The following is a 17,299-nucleotide window of genomic DNA, read 5'->3' as shown; positions in this document are numbered from 1 at the left end:
AAACACGGTTAGCACTTTGACTGCTACTATTTCACCAGTTCTAATGTCAGAATTCTATTCCCTAGGTTATCCAAAGATGAGCCATGCTCTCAATGCTACAGGAAGGCCAATCATATATTCTTGTAGCTGGCCAGCCTATGAAGATGGTCTACCACCAAAGGTGGGAGAAAAAAAGCCTTTTATTTCCCTCTCTTAACAGATGTTATGTATTTGTGCCCATGTAAGTATGACCTTGTACTGATATGGCTCTGTGTTGCCGATCTGCACCTGTGTTCATTTTGCCAGCAGATTATTAAATCCACGAGACTGCAGAGGTATTCAGATTCATGGAGGATTCTGTTGCTCTACTTTCATGCCTGGAAGGAAGTTTTTTTTTGTAAAACAGGAATAACTATGAATAAACCAAGAAAGTGCAGCTGCCCTCGATGATCTATCACTTTCACATCAATGGGAAGCAGTTTCAGATGAACAGATATAAAAGTGATAGTCTGACTCTTAAGCACACTAAAGTCAACCCACTTGGGCCTCTGTATGATAAGTCCGGTGTGAAGCCAAGTTTAAAAACTCCCAGGTAGTCAACCTATCCGTCCAGCACCTTTTACCATCTTAATTTTCAATATTTTAAATTAAAATTAGAATTGAACTTCTTCACTTTTCTATCTCTCTCCCATTCTTCAAAAATCTCCTCAAAACTTCTCTCTTTGATTGAGCCTTTGGTCATCTCTTATCTTCTTGTCTACTTACTGCTCAGTCCTAGGCTCTCCCAGTAAAGCACTGTGGGACATTTCATTAGGTATAACATCTTCTGCAAATGTAAAGAGTGTTGTGTTGTACTTAACACATGACAATTCCAGGGACAAGCCTGGTTTCTGACTTCATGATAGAAAACTAAAGTTACATATCACTTGAGCTCATCCAAAACTCTGCTGCCTGTATCTCAACTCATACTAAGTCCTGTTACCCATCACCCCTGGGCTCACTGACCAACACTGGCTCCCGGTCCGGCAATGTCTCGATTTTAAAATTCTCATCCTTGTTTTCAAATCCCTCCATGGCCCAGCCCTCCCTATCTCTGTAACCTATATTATAAGGATATTAGCTCTGATGACGTGGAATCTGTATGGGTAGAACTGAGAAATACCAAGCGGCAGAAAACGTTAGTGGGAGTGGTATATAGACCTACAAACAGTAATGCGGAGGCCGGGGATGGCATTAAAAGGGAAATTAGAGAAGCGTGCAATAAGGGCACAGCAGTTATCATGGGTGACTTTAATCTACATATAGATTGGGCTAACCAAATTAGTAACAATACTGTGGAGGAGGAATTCCTGGAGTGTATACGGGATGGGTTCATGGACCAATATGTCGAGGAACCAACTAGAGATCAGGCCATCTTAGACTGGGTTTTATGTAATGAGAAAGGATTAATTAGCAATCTTGTTGTGCGAGGCCCCTTGGGTCGGAGCGATCATAATATGATAGAATTCTTCATTAAGATGGAGCGTGAAATAGTTGACTCAGAGACTAGGGTCCTGAATTTAAATAAAGGAGACTACGATGGTATGAGGTGCGAGTTGGGAAGGATTGATTGGGGAATGTCACTCAAAGGGTTGACGGTGGATGGGCAATGGCAAACATTCAAAGAGCGCATGGATGAACTACAGAATTTGTTCATCCCAGTTTGGCATAAAAATAAAACAAAAAAGGTGACTCAACCATGGCTAACAAGGGAAATTAGGGATAGCATAAGATCCAAGGAGAGGACATATAAATTGGCCAGAAAAAGCAGTAAACCTGAGGATTGGGAGCACTTTAGGATTCAACAAAGGAGGACAAAGGGATTAATTAAGAGGGGGGAAATAGAGTATGAGAGTAAGCTTGCTTGGAACATAAAAACTGACTGTAAAAGCTTTTATAGATATGTGAAGAGAAAAAGATTGGTGAAGTCAAGCGTAGATCCCTTGCAGTCAGAATCAGGGGAATTTATAATGGGGAACAAGGAAATGGCTGACCAATTAAATACATACTTTGATTCTGTCTTCACAAAGGAGGACACAAATAACCTCCCAAAGATGTCAGGGAACATAGGGTCTAATGAAAGGGAGGAACTGATAGAAATCAGTATTTGTAGGGAAATGGTGTTAGGGAAATTGATGGGATTGAGGGCCGATAAATCCCCAGGGCCTGATAATCAGCATCCTAGGGTACTTAAGGAAGTGGCCCTAGAAATAATAGATGCATTGCTGGTCATCTTCCAAAATTCGATAGACTCTAGAACAGTACCCATGGATTGGCGGGTAGCTAATGTTACCCCACTGTTCAAAAAGGGTGGTAGAGAGAAAACGCGGAATTACAGACCGGTAAGCCTGACATCGGTAGTGGGGAAAATGTTAGAGTCCATTATAAAGGATGTAACAGTAGAGCACTTGGAAAAAAGTGACCGGATCAGGCAAAGTCAACATAGATTTACAAAAGGTAAATCGTGCTTGACTAATCTACTGAAATGTTTTGAGGATGTAACTGGTAAAATAGATAAGGGAGAACCAGTGGATGTGGTGTATTTGGATTTTCAAAAGGCTTTCGATAAGGTCATAGAGTCATAGAGTTTTACAGCACAGAAAGAGGCCCTTCGGCCCATCGCATAAGAGATTAGCGTGTAAAATTATGGCACATGGGATTGGGGGCAAGGTATTGACTTGGATAGAGAACTGGTTGGCAGACAGAAAGCGAAGAGTTGGAATAAACGGCTCTTTTTCCGAGTGGCAGGCAGTGACTAGTGGGGTAGTGCAGGGATCGGTCCTTGGACCCCAGCTATTCACAATATATATTAATGATCTGGACGAGGGAACTAGATGTAATTTCTCCAAGTTTGCAGATGACACAAAGCCGGGTGGGCGTGTGTGCTGTGAGGAGGATGCCAAGAAGCTCCAGTATGATTTGGAGAGGTTGGGTGATTGGGCAGAAGCATGGTAGATGCAATATTACGTGGATAAATGCGAGGTTTTGGTGTCAAAAACAGGAAGGCAGATTATTATCTGAATGGCAATAGATTGGGAGAAGGGGAAGTGCAACGAGACCTGGGCGTCCTTGTGCACCAGTTGCTGAAAGTAAGCATGCAGGTGCAGCAGGCGGTTAAGAAGGCAAATGGTATGTTGGCCTTCGTAGCGAGAGGGTTTGAGTACAGGAACAAGGATGTCTTGCTGCAGTTGTACAGGGCCTTGGTGAGACCACACCTTGAGTATTGTGTGCAGTTTTGGTCGCCTTATCTGAGGAAAGATGTTCTTGCCATGGAAGGAGTGCAGTGAAGATTCACCAGGCTGATACCTGGGATGGCAGGAATGACGTAAGAGGAGAGATTGGGTTGATTGGGCTTGTACTTGCTGGAGTTTAGAAGAATGAGAGGGGATCTCATCGAAACTTATAAAATTCTAACAGGACTAGACAGACTAGATGCTGGAAGGATGTTCCCGATGGTCGGGGAGTCCAGAACCAGGGGTCACAATCTAAGGATAAGGGGTAAGCCATTTAGGACAGAGTTGAGGAGGAATTTCTTCACCCAGAGAGTGGTGAACCTGTGGAAAATTCTACCAAAGAAGGCAGTAGAGGCCAATTCATTAAATATATTCAAAAAGGTGTTGTATATATTTCTTAAGGCTAAAGGGATCAAGGGATATGGAGAGAAGGCAGGAACAGGGTACTGAATTTGGATGATCAGCCATGAGGGGGCAGTATCGGAGCTTCAGGATTGCTTCGAATGCACTGATTGGGGCATGTTTGCCCATAATGACATCGAGGAATACGCATCCACAGTGCTATTCTACATTAACAGCTGCGTCGAGGTCGTCACGACCCATAAAAATATCAGGACATACCCCAACCAGAAACCTTGGATGAACGGAGAGGTCCGCTCACTGCTGAAAGCACGCGACGCAGCATTTAAATCTGGCGACGCGGCGGCTTACAGTGCAGCTAGGACCAACCTAAAAAAGGGGATCAGGACTGCCAAAAGAAAACAGACACTGCGGATAGAGGATCATTTCCGCAACAACTTGGACCCCCGGCGCATGTGGCAAGGCATCCAGTCCATCACTGACTACAAGGGCAAAAACACCAGCCCCCCGGTTAGCGATGCCTCCCTTCCGGAGGAGCTTAACAACTTCTACGCTCGCTTCGACAGGGACAACAGGGAGCCGGCTACCAAAGCCTTGCCACCCCCGGAAGACCAGGTGCTCACTCTGTCGACCTCAGACGTAAGGGGTGTTCTACGCGGAGTGAACACACGAAAGGCTGCTGGACCGGATATCATCCCTGGACGGGTACTCAAGGAATGTGCTGATCAGCTGGCTGATGTCTTCACCGCCATCTTCAATCTGTCATTGGCCCAGGCAGTAGTCCCTACATGCTTCAAGACCGCTACCATTATTCCTGTGCCAAAACAAACGGCTGTGACGTGCCTGAACGAATATCGACCTGTCGCACTCACACCCATCATAATGAAGTGTTTTGAGAGACTGGTCCTGGCTCACATCAAAGCCAGTGTTCCCACCTCTCTTGACCAACACCAGTTTGCCTATCGTGCAAACAGATCAACGGAGGATGCAATCATAACTGCTCTACACTCGGCACTGAATCACTTAGATGGTAAGGAGACCTACATCAGAATGCTGTTCATAGACTACAGCTCAGCATTCAACACTATCGTCCCCAACAAGCTGGCCACCAAACTCCAAACTCTTGGCCTGAACACTTCCCTCTGCAACTGAACCCTGGACTTCCTAACAAACAGACCCCAGTCTGTCAAATTAGGTAACCACACCTCCCCCCCCCCGACCCTGAACACAGGGGCCCCACAAGGATGTGTGCTGAGCCCCCTCCTCTACTCCCTCTTCACCCACGACTGTGTGGCTGTTCATGGTTCCAACACCATCATCAAGTTTGCGGATGATACCACGGTAGTAGGCCAGATCACCAACAACGATGAGTCAGCCTACAGGGAGGAGGTCCAGCATCTCGTGAAGTGGTGCACCGATAACAACCTGGCCTTTAACATCAAGAAACCAAAGAAATCATTGTGGACTTCAGGAAGTCTAAAGGCGGAAGTCACACCCCCATCCACATCAATGGGGCTGTGGTGGAAAGGGTGGACAGCTTTAAGTTCCTCGGAGTCCACATCACAGAAGACCTCTCCTGGTCCCTCAATACCTCCTCTCTGGTGAAGAAGGCCCAGCAGCGCCTATATTTCCTAAGGAGGTTGAAGGGATGTAACCTGTCACCCCTGATCCTAACTTTACCGCTGCACAATAGAGAGCATCCTGACAAACTGTATCACAGTATGGTATGGCAGCTGTAGCTACTATGACCGGAAAGCCCTGCAGCGGGTAGTCAAAACTGCCCAACGCATTACCGGCACCCGGCTACCGACCATAGAGCACATACACCAGAAACGCTGTTTACGGAGGTCACGGTCCATCATCAAAGACCCTACCCACCCCAGCCACAGTCTGTTCGCCCTCCTGCCATCTGGGAGACGCTACAGATGCATTCGCACCCGTACGACCAGATTTAGGAACAGCTTCTTTCCCAGGGCTGTCATCCTACTGAACTCCACAAATAAACTCTAAAGCCTGCACATCTGCCAATGCACTTTATTATGGTTATGTTTATGTTAATGTATTACAAGCCAAATGTATGTTGAATGTTTAAATGTCTTAATCTAAATGTACACTCTCGGGAGCCACAAGCCTACATTTCGTTGTACTGCACTTGTGCACTAACAATGACAATAAAAGTTGATTTGATTTGATTTGATTTGATGATCTCATTGAATGGCGGAGCAGGCTCGAGGGGCTGAATGGCCTACTCCTGCTCCTATCTTCTATGTTTCTATGTTTCTAACCTCCTCCAGCTTTACAACCCTCCGAGATCTCTGCACTCCTCCAATTCTCGCCTCTTGCGCATCCCCAATTATCTACACTCCACCATTGTACCATGCCTTCAGTTGCCTAGGTCCTAAGCTCTGGGTTTCCCGCCCTACACCTAGCCACCGCTCTACCTCTCTCTCGCTCCTCTGAAGCATTTTGGTAAATTTTACTACATAAAAAAGGTGCTATATAAATACAAGTTGTTGTTGTTGTAGTAAGGCAAGTGCTGCATTGCTTTGTTTAGCTACCCATTAGAGGGCTTCACAGGATAGATGCTGAGCGGTTGTTTCCCCTGGCTGGAGAGTCTAGAACTAGGGGTCATAGTCTGAGGATAAGGGGTCAGCCATTTAGGACTGAGATGAAGAGAAATTTCTTCACTCAGAGGGTTGTGAATATTTAGATTTCTCTAGCCCAGAGGGCTGTGGATGCTCAGTCAATGAATATATTCAAGACTGATATTGATAAATTTTTGGGCACTAAAGGAATCAAGGGATATGGGCGGGCATAGGGCAAGAAAGTGGAGTTGGTGTAGAAGTTCAGCCATGATATTGAATGGTGGAGCAGGCTCGAGGAGCCGTATGGCCGACAATTCTTATGTTCTTATTGTACTAAACATTTTCTTTCTGTTCTACATTCCTTTAGGTGAATTACACACTAATTGGTGAAGTCTGTAATCTTTGGAGAAACTATGATGATATTGATGACTCGTGGAATACTGTGCTAACAATTATAGATTGGTTTGGAAACAACCAGGAAGAGTTGCAGCCGGCTGCAGGTCCAGGACGATGGAACGATCCAGATATGGTACAATATATGTAGCTAGTGCACATTTTGCAACAATTTGCATTTCGATCAACTATAGGAACATGCACTCACTCCTCTCCTCACTTTGCATTGAAGAGGGGAAAACACAGAGGACAACTGGGTAAGAGGGAAAATGGAGAGGGTTCAGGTGTGAGTCTGAATGTATGGTCAAAATCAAATGATTATTATATTATTAATGCAAACTACTTTAGTACAATAGAAGTAATAAATTCAATGGCAGGCTTGAAACATTAATATAACTAGTGCTCCTCATTCAGTCAGAGGAAATACTGTTTTGTATAGATAGGGGTGTTAAGCTATGTAACACACAATTTACTGTGACCAAATATGCCAAATTCTGTTTTTATTACATGGCATTTTATTACCTGATTTTTCCCAGCACTTTGGGGTTCGAATTCAATGACTCTGCCAAACTCCAAAGTGCTACTCTTAGCTTCTCCTGCCTGTCTCCAACAGCAACACCCACCCTGCCCCGCCCCGCCACTGTCCCCAGCCAAAAGATGCTACCTGGCTTTTCCTCCTTCTCTCCTCCTCCCCCCCCCCCCCCCACTTAAGCAAAAACCCAGATTTTGACTTCTTCCCCGCCCCCCTCCATTTCTCCAAAGGCTGCAGGACGATATTGTAAAGTCTGTGGGTTGTTTAGTTAATTAATACACAGACTACCAGAGTAACTTAAAACAGGACTTTACTATTCGAAGGTCAGGGCGAATCTGCCCAATAAATCCTGACACAACACTTATATACTGGTGTGGTCACCGTCGGTATTACAGTATACAGAAGCCAAACAAAGTAGTGCCACACCTAAAATAGTTCTCTTAAAGGTGAACGGTTACATACAATAGTTCTCTTAAAGGTAGACGGGTACATACACTACAATCCTCCCTTTTTAGCTTACAACATACTTATTCCCCATTAAACATAACATATAATCAACTTCATGTAAAACAATTCACAGATATAGTCTCTGCGGGAAACAGTTCACAGATTCAGTCTCTGCGGGAACAGTTCACAGATTCAGTCTCTGGTCTTGACTCGGTCCGAACAACATCTCTGTGGTGTAGCCGGTTCACATTTCTAGCGTGACTCATCCAATAGTCTTTCCCTTGGCTTAACAGCTTGAACTTCCGTCCTGCTGAACCAGCAGTGCTGACTTTTACAAACAGCTGGACTGCCTTGGTAATTTTTCCCACTTTCCAACTGATTTGGCCCCCTTCGTAGGGCCCACGTGCATGATCTGATAGAAGTGATAATGATTTAGATGGTTATCGTCTTCTGCTTCGTCTTTTTCTTTTCTGCTTCTTGGAGACTCTCGGGGCTCCCTTATCCGCTGCCAGCTGTAGCGCCACCATCTCCCTATGTTCCTTAGACTTTAAGTGCTTCATCCTGATTTCTGCACTTTGGGAGTTTTCATCACAAGCTGGGCAGACCAAGTCATCGTAATATTCCGTGTCACTCAACAGGTCATGGTAATATTCGGTGTCGTCCTGAGCTAGTCTAGCGAGAGGGCCTGCTACTTCTTCCTTACCCAACTGGACGTTAGTCGACTGTTGTTCCCTCCCTAGACATCTTTCCTGAAGAGACTTCCTCATGCGTTCATATTCATCCCGCTCTTCCTGGGTTTCCTGCCAATCCTTCACTAATGACCTCATTTGTGATTCCAATACTTCCCCTTCCATCGGGGATTGATTGATCGGGCTATTCAATCCTTCTACTGGAGCAGCTGTTTCAACATTCTGTAGTTCACATTGACGTGATTCAGCGTACTTTCGGCAGCCCCGTAAAATCTGTGTTGCAACCTCAACTATTCCCCAAACTTTTGAGAGCTCCGAACCCCTTCCCTTTGAAGATTGAAGCTCGTGTTCAAATGGTTCCCATTGCAGAGTCTTGTCTCTCAGCATATGAAGGAGTTGGCTGACCGTTAACTCTTCCACGGGGACCCTGTGGATCAGAGTCTTCTCCATTTCATCCACCTTTTCCTCCAATGCTTTCACCTTTTTTTCCTCTTGTACTTTGGCTTTAAGCGCTCGGAGAAGTTGCGCCTTGATGCTCTCTAGCTCATGTTCAGGGGCCATTCTTACAGTCTCTGTGTTTCTTACAGTTGCCTTTTCTTTCACTGAAAGAATTCCCAGTTGAATCTATTCTTCAAGTTGTTGAACCTCGGTCATTGCCGCCTCATATTTGTCTTGGGTTTCCTTCAATATTTTTATGACTTCTCGGACATCTTGTCTTTCATGTTCTGCCATGTCTTTCACCTCTAATTTCTCATCTATGGATGGAACTTCTACCGATGAGTCTGTCTTGGCCTTGAGCTCATCAAGAATTTCCTGCAGCCTTTGGACTTCTTGCTCATGTTCAACCTTTAGTTGCTCATAAGCTTCCACTGAAACTAGCTTTTCGGAGGTTGCCGAGTTAACCCCCTCCAGGATTGTAGCCTGGGCCTGTTCATACTGTTCCTTCAACTTCTCAAACTCTGCTTGTAAGGAGTCGTAGAGAAGAACTGGAATAAAATCCTGGCTTCCTGAAGATTCCTCTTCATTTGCTTCTTTCTGCAAATATTCTAACTCCTGAACATCATAAGGGAGATGTGATCGGTGATTGGTCACGATGGCTCTATGGTCGCTCTCTGCTTGAGCTAGCTGCTTCTGTTGTCTTTCCAGATTCTCCCATTCGGTGTCATAGAACTTTTTCATTGTTTTCATCTCTTGTACGAGACGGTAACTCAATTGTTCTAATTGTTGTCGTAATTTGAAATAAAGTTGAGTCCGAGCTCGGTGTTCTTCCGTCATGGATATGTCCTTAAACTGAACAGACTCAGAATTTTCTGTCAAACTATGTTGTCGTTGTTCGGTGGAGATCTGTTCTGAAACTTTGTTCTTCTCTGGAGCATAAGCCTTTCTGCATGCCTTTGTTTTTCCAACCTTAGTCAGCAAGTCCATTTTAGCCTTGTCTTTCACATTTGGGTTGGTCTCATCGTCATCCGATTCAGAATCTGAGCTGATTGTCTGCACCGAGTCCTCACTCGTTATGGCTTTTAGATAGTGCCATTCCATGTCTATTTTCTTGATCCACTCCCGTCCTAGAAGTGGTGGTCCTCCCTCAGGTAGTACGTATAAGTTCATTCTTGGGTGTTCTTTACCCCATCTCTCACCTTGACTCTTATCTTTCCCATGGGGTATACTTTATGCCCCGTGTATGTCTGCAATACGAACTTGGTATCTCTTAAGGGTATATGTGAGAATAGCCGGTGGTAATCCCTTCGATTTATGACTGATAGAGCTGATCCAGTGTCCAACTCCATTTTCACTTGGACTCCAGCTATTTTTAGCATGACCCAGATAGTTTGTAGGTCAGCTTCCTTACTCACATTGTGAATTCTCAGACTACCCAGCTCCTGGCCGTTTGGGTCTGAGTCCGAATTCTGTTCGTCTGAACTCTTCTCAGCCACCTTGTGTACCTTGTTGTACTTTTCCTGTGATGGCTTCCTTTGGTTGTTGGTCCTTTGGTTGTTGGTCTTCTTCCCTGACCGGCATACCTTAGCTATGTGACCCAGTTTGCCACATTTCCTACATTCCTGGTTCTTAAACCAGCATTGGTTCTGGTCGTGTGTTGTCTTCCCACAACGGTAACATTTTGTTGTTGTCGAGGTAATTTGATCCACACTGAGTGCCGCTGTCTTTAGCTGCATTTCCGCAGTTCCCTTCGCTGCGGCTTCGTGCGATGCTGCAATAAGGACAGCCCTGTCAAGTGTAAGGTCGTTCTCTTCGAGTAGTCGCTTTTGCGTTCCTTCCTTTGCCAATCCGCACACGAACTTGTCTCGCAATGCCTCTGTCAGATTCCCTCCAAACTGGCAGTATTTCGCTAGTCTACGCAGTTCGACCAAGTATTCTGCGTTGCTTTCGTCTTTCCGTTGCGTTCTCGCATAGAATTTGAATCGTTCCGCCAACATCAACGGTGTGGGGTTCAAGTGATCCTTCAGAACAGCCACAATATCATCGAAAGTCTGATCCGCCGGTTTAGCTGGTGATAGTAGATGCTTCAAGAGCCCGTATGTCTTCGCGCCCATCGAGTTTAGCAAGGTTATAGCTTTGTCATCTTCTTCTATTTTATTGGCCTCACAATAGATCTCAATGCGTTCCACATACGTGGCCCAGTCTTCTACCTCGGAATTAAAATCATTGATGTTACCACGCTTAGGCATCTTCCTCTCTTCCTGATAAACACCATGAATTATTTCTTTAAAAAAATTTTTTTCCCCCAAGATGGCAGTTTCCCGCGCTTATCTTCTCTTCCTGCCCACTTCAATGGCGGTTTCCCGCTTCTGTCTTTTTCCCCGCCTAATGGCGGCTTCCCGCGTTTCTTCCCTGGCGGGAGGGGTACACTTTCCCCACGGGCGACGGCCGCTGGCTTTCAGGTTCACAGCCTGCGCGTCGGCTTCAGTGCTTTCCCTTTTCTCGGCTGGGCAACCGGCGCTGGGTACCCCCCGTTGACGGCGAACAGTTTCAGCCGCTGGGCTGGCTCTCGCTCAGTTCCCCTTGCTCGGGCTCTGTCTCTCTCCCGCTCGCTCGGCTCTACCGGCGCTGGGGGAACTGAGCGAGAGCCAGCCCAGCGGCTGAAACTGTTCGCCGTTGACGGAGAACAGTTTCAGCCGCTGGACTGGCTCTCGCTCAGTCTCCCTTGGCCGGCTCTGCCTCTCCTGCTCGCTCGGCTCCCAATCGCGCCTCCCAGCCCTCTTGCAGTCCGGTGCTTCCCTCCCCGGCTGCGGCTGAGTTTATCTCTTCCCGCGCCTACGTTCCCGGTCGCAGCGCTTCGTGGCTTCGGTCGCTGCCCGGCCTTTTTCGCCGGTCGCGGTCTAGCTGTCTCACGACGCCGTTGCGTCCCCCAGCCTGTCTGTACCGCGGCTTCCTTGCTCCACGCTGCCCCAGTCTCAGCGCCTCTGGACCCGACTTCTGTCCGGCTCCTTTCCCCCTCGACCGTGGTCGAGTGCACCGCCCTTTTCCTCCGGTTATTCTTTTTACTTTCCCTTACTCACAGTCACCGTGGCCGCCTTGCTTCTCGTGCTGATCGGCTCACTCCTCACCGTGGCAGAAGGGACAGTCAGTGCCTGTTGCTGATGGAAGTCTTTGTCTCTAAATTCTTCCTCCTTTCTAGTTCTGCAGCCTCGAGGTTTTCTCCCAGCAGAACGACGAGGGCGGTTGCCTCTTCTCGACGCTCGTTAACTGCTTCGGAAGTATTGTTGCCGCAGGGTACGATCGGACTCGTCGCCACTGTAAAGTCTGTGGGTTGTTTAGTTAATTAATACACAGACTACCAGAGTAACTTAAAACAGGACTTTACTATTCGAAGGTCAGGGCGAATCTGCCCAATAAATCCTGACACAACACTTATATACTGGTGTGGTCACCGTCGGTATTACAGTATACAGAAGCCAAACAAAGTAGTGCCACACCTAAAATAGTTCTCTTAAAGGTGAACGGTTACATACAATAGTTCTCTTAAAGGTAGACGGGTACATACACTACAGATATAGATGGGTTGGTCAGATGGGCAGAACAGTAGCAAATGGAATTTAACCTGAAAAGTGTGAGATGATGCATTTTGGGAGGACTAACAAGGCAAGGGAATACACAATGAATGGTAGGACCCTAGGAAGGACAGAGGATCAGAGAGACCTTGGTGTGCATGTACATAGATCCCTGAAGGCAGCAGGAAAGGTAAATAAGGTGGTTAAAAAGGCATATGGGATACTTGCCTTCATTACTCGAGGCATAGACTATAAGAGCAGGGAGGTTATGATGGAGCTGTACAAAACGCTAGTTAGGCCACAGCTGGAATACTGTGTGCAGTTCTGGTCGCCACACAATAGGGAGGATGTGATTGCATTAGAGAGGGTGCAGAGGAGATTCACCAGGATGTTACCTGCACTTCAGCTATGAAGAGAGACTGGACAGGCTGGGGTTGTTTTCCTTAGAGCAGAGAAGGCTGAGGGGGGGAACCTGATTGAGGTGTACAAAATTATGTGGGGCATAGATAGGGTAGATAGAAATGAACTTTTCCCCTTAGTAGAGGGGTCAATAACCAGGGGGCATAGTTTCAAGGTAAGGGGCAGGAGATTTAGAGGGGATTTGAGGAAAAACTTTTTCACCCAGAGGGTGGTTGGAATCTGGAACTCACTGCCTGAAAGGGTGGTAGAGGCAGGAACCCTCACTACATTCAAGAAGCATTTAGATGAGCACTTGAAACGCCATAGCATACAAGGCTATGGACCAAGTGCTGGAAAATGGGATTAGAATAGACAGGGCTTGATGGTCGGCGATGACATGATGGGCCAAAGGGCCTCTTTCTGTGCTGTATAACTCTGACTCTAAAGCAATACTCCCGCCCCCCCAACCTCTAACCCTCCCCTAATATTGTGGCTCTCCTTCCAAAGTGCTGCTCCCCTGGTTTCTCCACCAAGTGCCTGAATTTGCACCCGCAGTGTACAGCGCCATCAATCACAGCAGGAGCACCATCAAGTAGGAACTGGGGAGTGGCACTTAAGGAAGGGATCTTATCCCCAGGTTGATTTTGACTGGTAAATATGAACAGGATGCTGATTGTCCATGTCATGTGTGGATAGTTGGTGTGTACACGCCACACTGTGTGGTGCATTTATCAGCTAAGGCATTGGGGAAACTCCTTTTGTCTTTATTATTAATTATTATAAATTATTAACCCATGATATCACACAAAGCCTCCCACACGGAGAAGAAAAGCAATATTTCCCTGTGAATTAAAAAAATAAGAGTTAGGGCTGGAAGTTCAAAGTATCTAAATTATCATTTGCACTGTTTGTTGATTCCAGCTAATTGTTGGTGACTTCGGCCTGAACTATGACCAGTCCAAAGCACAGCTGGCTCTCTGGGCAGTGCTGGCAGCTCCTTTCTTTATGTCCAATGATCTTCGTACAATCTCTAACGATGCCAAGACTCTTCTGCAGAACAGGTTGCTTATTCATATAGACCAGGACCATCTAGGGCTGCAAGGTGTAAGGATTGAGAAGGTACCTATAGTTCCATTTTAATATACATGTTGAGTACAAGTGGGAAGGGAGGGGAATGAAAATTAAAAATACACTCGCTCTTGTTTTGAGGTATTTACCTAAAACAAATATAAATAGTTTCTTTGATAGCTCCATTTAAATGAATTTGCCAATATTCTTCCTTACCTTGTCAACTAATAGTACTTCAACTGACAACTCAGAATTCCCCCCTAAATTATTCCATTTATATATGACAACTAGTTTGTTGCCTTTGGCTGCTTTATTTGTTTGTCATTTTTGGTGCCCCCATTCCTTGCTGAGAAAGTTAGCAAACAAACTCATCTCGTCCCCCCACCCCCGCCTTATGCAAGGAAGTGTGGAAGATGAACCATCCTACAGTTCCCCCTCCCCTCCTTGTCAGAAAGTACCTACCTTCAACTTGATGCCTCCTCTGCCAGGCCAGATGAGATCAGGAACCTGCCATCTAAGAATTGGGTAAAACAAATCCATTCCTTTCAGTTTGTGGCACAGAACATTGCTACGACTGTAATGTGGGGTTGTCTATTTTTATAGCCCTCTACCCTATAAAGGTGAAGGTTGATTTATGCTCTTTACTCTTGCTTGTAGGACCAAGATGTTCAAGTCTGGAAGCGGAACCTGACTGATGGACAATTTGCTGTAGCCTATCTCTACACAGCCACTTATGGGAATGCTAGGATTTTCACACTAAGTCTGCCTGCACTATATATTGTGGATTGTAATCTTGGTTACACCATTTATGATGTTTTTGACAAGAAGCTTGTTGGGTCTCTTACTTCAAATCAGACACACAATTTTAAAGTCAATCCAACAGGAGTTGTCCTTTTTTTTGTCCGACCCATTTGTTAACGGTCTTGATTTTAATATTTGTATGTCTGATATAAACCTGAAGAAAAAAAATTAATGAAACTCTTAAATGTGTAGTATGTTAGAGCAGTGTTGTTTCTTAGTCTAATCTTTAATTAGAATTGTGCTGATTGTGATATGACACAATGATAATGTAAATGTCCATGTAGGTAATAATTCAACATTTCAGAATACTCTACTATTTAGCACATCTATACATGTTGAATTTCTAATGAAATATGTTTCTCAGGTGACAACTTTTCTTGTCTTTCTGCAAATTCTGTAACATAAAGCATTTAAATGGAGGATGATGTGGCAGTGAAATTTGTTGTGGAAGTTAATCCATTTACAATTGAAAGAAAGATGAAATTCTGGAAAGTGAAATACATATATGTGCCACAGGGTTCATAATAAAACTAGCTTGATAGGTTAGATGCCTAATGTTCATCAAAATGTCAAATTAGCCTAAACAAAAAGGCCCATGTTTAATGGGCTTTCTTTTCTGGGTTTCTGAACCTTGGGGTATGGTAGCATAGTGGTTATGTTACTGGACTAGTAATCCAGAGGCCTGGACTAATAATCCTGAGTTCATGAATAAACAGGAGTTCAAATTCAATTCAATTAATTAAATAAATCTGGCATAAAATAACTAGCATCAGTAATGGTGACCACAAAACTGTCATAAAAACCCATCTGGTTCACTTATGTCCTTTAGGGAATAAAATCTGCTGTCCTTAACTGATCTGACTCCAGACCCACAGCAATGTGGTTGACTCTTAACTGCCCTCTGAAATGGCAAAGCAAGCTACTTATTCAAGGCGGCGGCTCACCACCACCTTCTCGAGGGCAATTAGGGATGAGCAATAAATGCTGACCTTGCCGGCGACGCCCACATCCTGTGAATGAATTTTAAAAAAGAACTTCCTCTGAAACTGCTTCTCCCCCAAAATCAGTAACTGGAGACGACTATGTTAGATCTAGCCATTATTTCATTGATAGAGTATTTTACTGAAAGAGCTTTTTGAAAACTCCACTTCCATTTCTGACCTAAATATTGTACAGACAAAAGAAAATGCTTTATAAAGATAGATTTATAAACTGCCCTACTTGCTTTCATATTTACATCATAAAGATAACTTTATAAACTGTCTACTTGTTTTCATCTTGGCAACAGCTGCCGATTGTCCCACTGAAATAAATGAAAACATGAAATTGGCAGCAAAAAGTGACAAATTTTCTAACGCAGCGCCAAATATTTTATTATATTTGAATTGATTATCTAAAGAAAGGATCAATGATTATTCATTCCAAAATATTGTTAGAGCAGAATGATGGGCAATATTTTAACTTGAAATTCTTAAACAGAAATTGTAATGCTGCCTTCACTTTGATTGAACTTGCTGACATCAGTTTCATGACATTTTTTGCATGTTTAACTATTCTATTAAGTCCTACATATATCAGATAAAGGAACATACCAAGCCCATTTTATTTACCAGATGGTGAGAGTAGATAACTTTGCTTGTCATATGTAAAGTAAATTATACTGAATAGAATTATGTATATATTTACAAGTCTCTTGTGAATCAAGTTTTGAAAGAAATATTTTCAAAGTTGACACAAATTACTTGGATGTCACATGATGTTATCACATTAAAATCATGTGATCAGTTCCATATGCCACATCTAAACATATATAATCTTGAAACAAAATGGTTTTGACATCTGTCTTTCTACATCCCTTGCTCCCCAGAATCGAATGCCCAAACCACAGAGGAAACATTGTTCTGAATTAATTTTTTTTTTTTTTTTAATTAGTTTTTGGGATGTTGGTGTCGCTGGCAAGGCCAGCATTTATTGCCCATCCCTAATTGCCCTTAAGTCTCTGTTCTATTGTACTAATTGCAGTGATATTATAACTGTTTGATTATTACATTACAAACTTGCTAGTTAACTCACCTTCTCCTTTACTCTTTGCAAGCTTGGTGATGTCCTGCATGATCGACCCTGTCCATACAACTTGATTTTCAATTAAAAAAAACATGAAAATATGGAAAATATTTTGAGATGACAATCCCATGAATCATACTTTAAATTATCCTCTACATGTACATATTCAGGAATTGATAAATAATATTTAAAAAATTGAACCTTGATGATAATGCAGTGGAAAGATGGTGCACTATAATCTGTATTTTTTCTGTTTTATGAAACTGAAGAATTATCTTGCAGTGTATTGTAACCTTACCTGTAATATGTCTTAAATACTGATTTACAGAATTTTTCCAACTTTTCAATAAAATGTTTATGTATATGGTCATTTAATTCTATCTCAATCCACTGAAACAATGTCAGTGCTATTACTATCACAACACTGCAACATTTCTACTATATTCACTCATTATTCCTGTGCCTCTTGTTTTCATTAATAATTTACATTTTTAGATACAAACCGTTTTTTCCCCTCGCAAAATGTTTCCCCCCTCCCCTTCCTGACTCTCGCTGGGAAACAGTTCCACTGATGTCAGCAGCCATCACGATACCTTGCCTGACATCATTTGTCAAGATTCAAGATCATTTTATTGCCATATGTAACTAGTACAATGGAATGCTTACTCCCCACTCACTCCCACAATACAAGCATATAAAT

The 17,299-nt window shown here is 44.0% G+C and overlaps 1 protein-coding gene across 1 annotated transcript in view; it reads left to right on the top strand.

Moving 5' to 3' along the window:
- The window catches only part of LOC147110542 (alpha-N-acetylgalactosaminidase-like), a 45,191-nt gene extending 28,222 nt beyond the window's left edge, over nt 1–16,969 (top strand). Inside the window, exons 5-8 of the mRNA XM_086000606.1 lie at nt 66–160; nt 6,564–6,725; nt 13,588–13,785; nt 14,392–16,969. Of these exons, the coding sequence (XP_085856732.1) occupies nt 66–160; nt 6,564–6,725; nt 13,588–13,785; nt 14,392–14,652 (716 nt within the window). The 3' untranslated portion in view covers nt 14,653–16,969. The remainder of the gene's footprint in view (nt 1–65; nt 161–6,563; nt 6,726–13,587; nt 13,786–14,391) is intronic.
- Nucleotides 16,970–17,299: the final 330 nt, after the last annotated feature.

The sequence above is a fragment of the Somniosus microcephalus genome, chromosome 11 (genome assembly GCF_052327205.1).
Source record: "Somniosus microcephalus isolate GS21.2 chromosome 11, FLI_Smic_1.0, whole genome shotgun sequence".
NCBI classification, from domain to species: Eukaryota; Metazoa; Chordata; class Chondrichthyes; order Squaliformes; family Somniosidae; genus Somniosus; species Somniosus microcephalus.
This window is presented reverse-complemented; position numbering and strand designations above follow the sequence as displayed.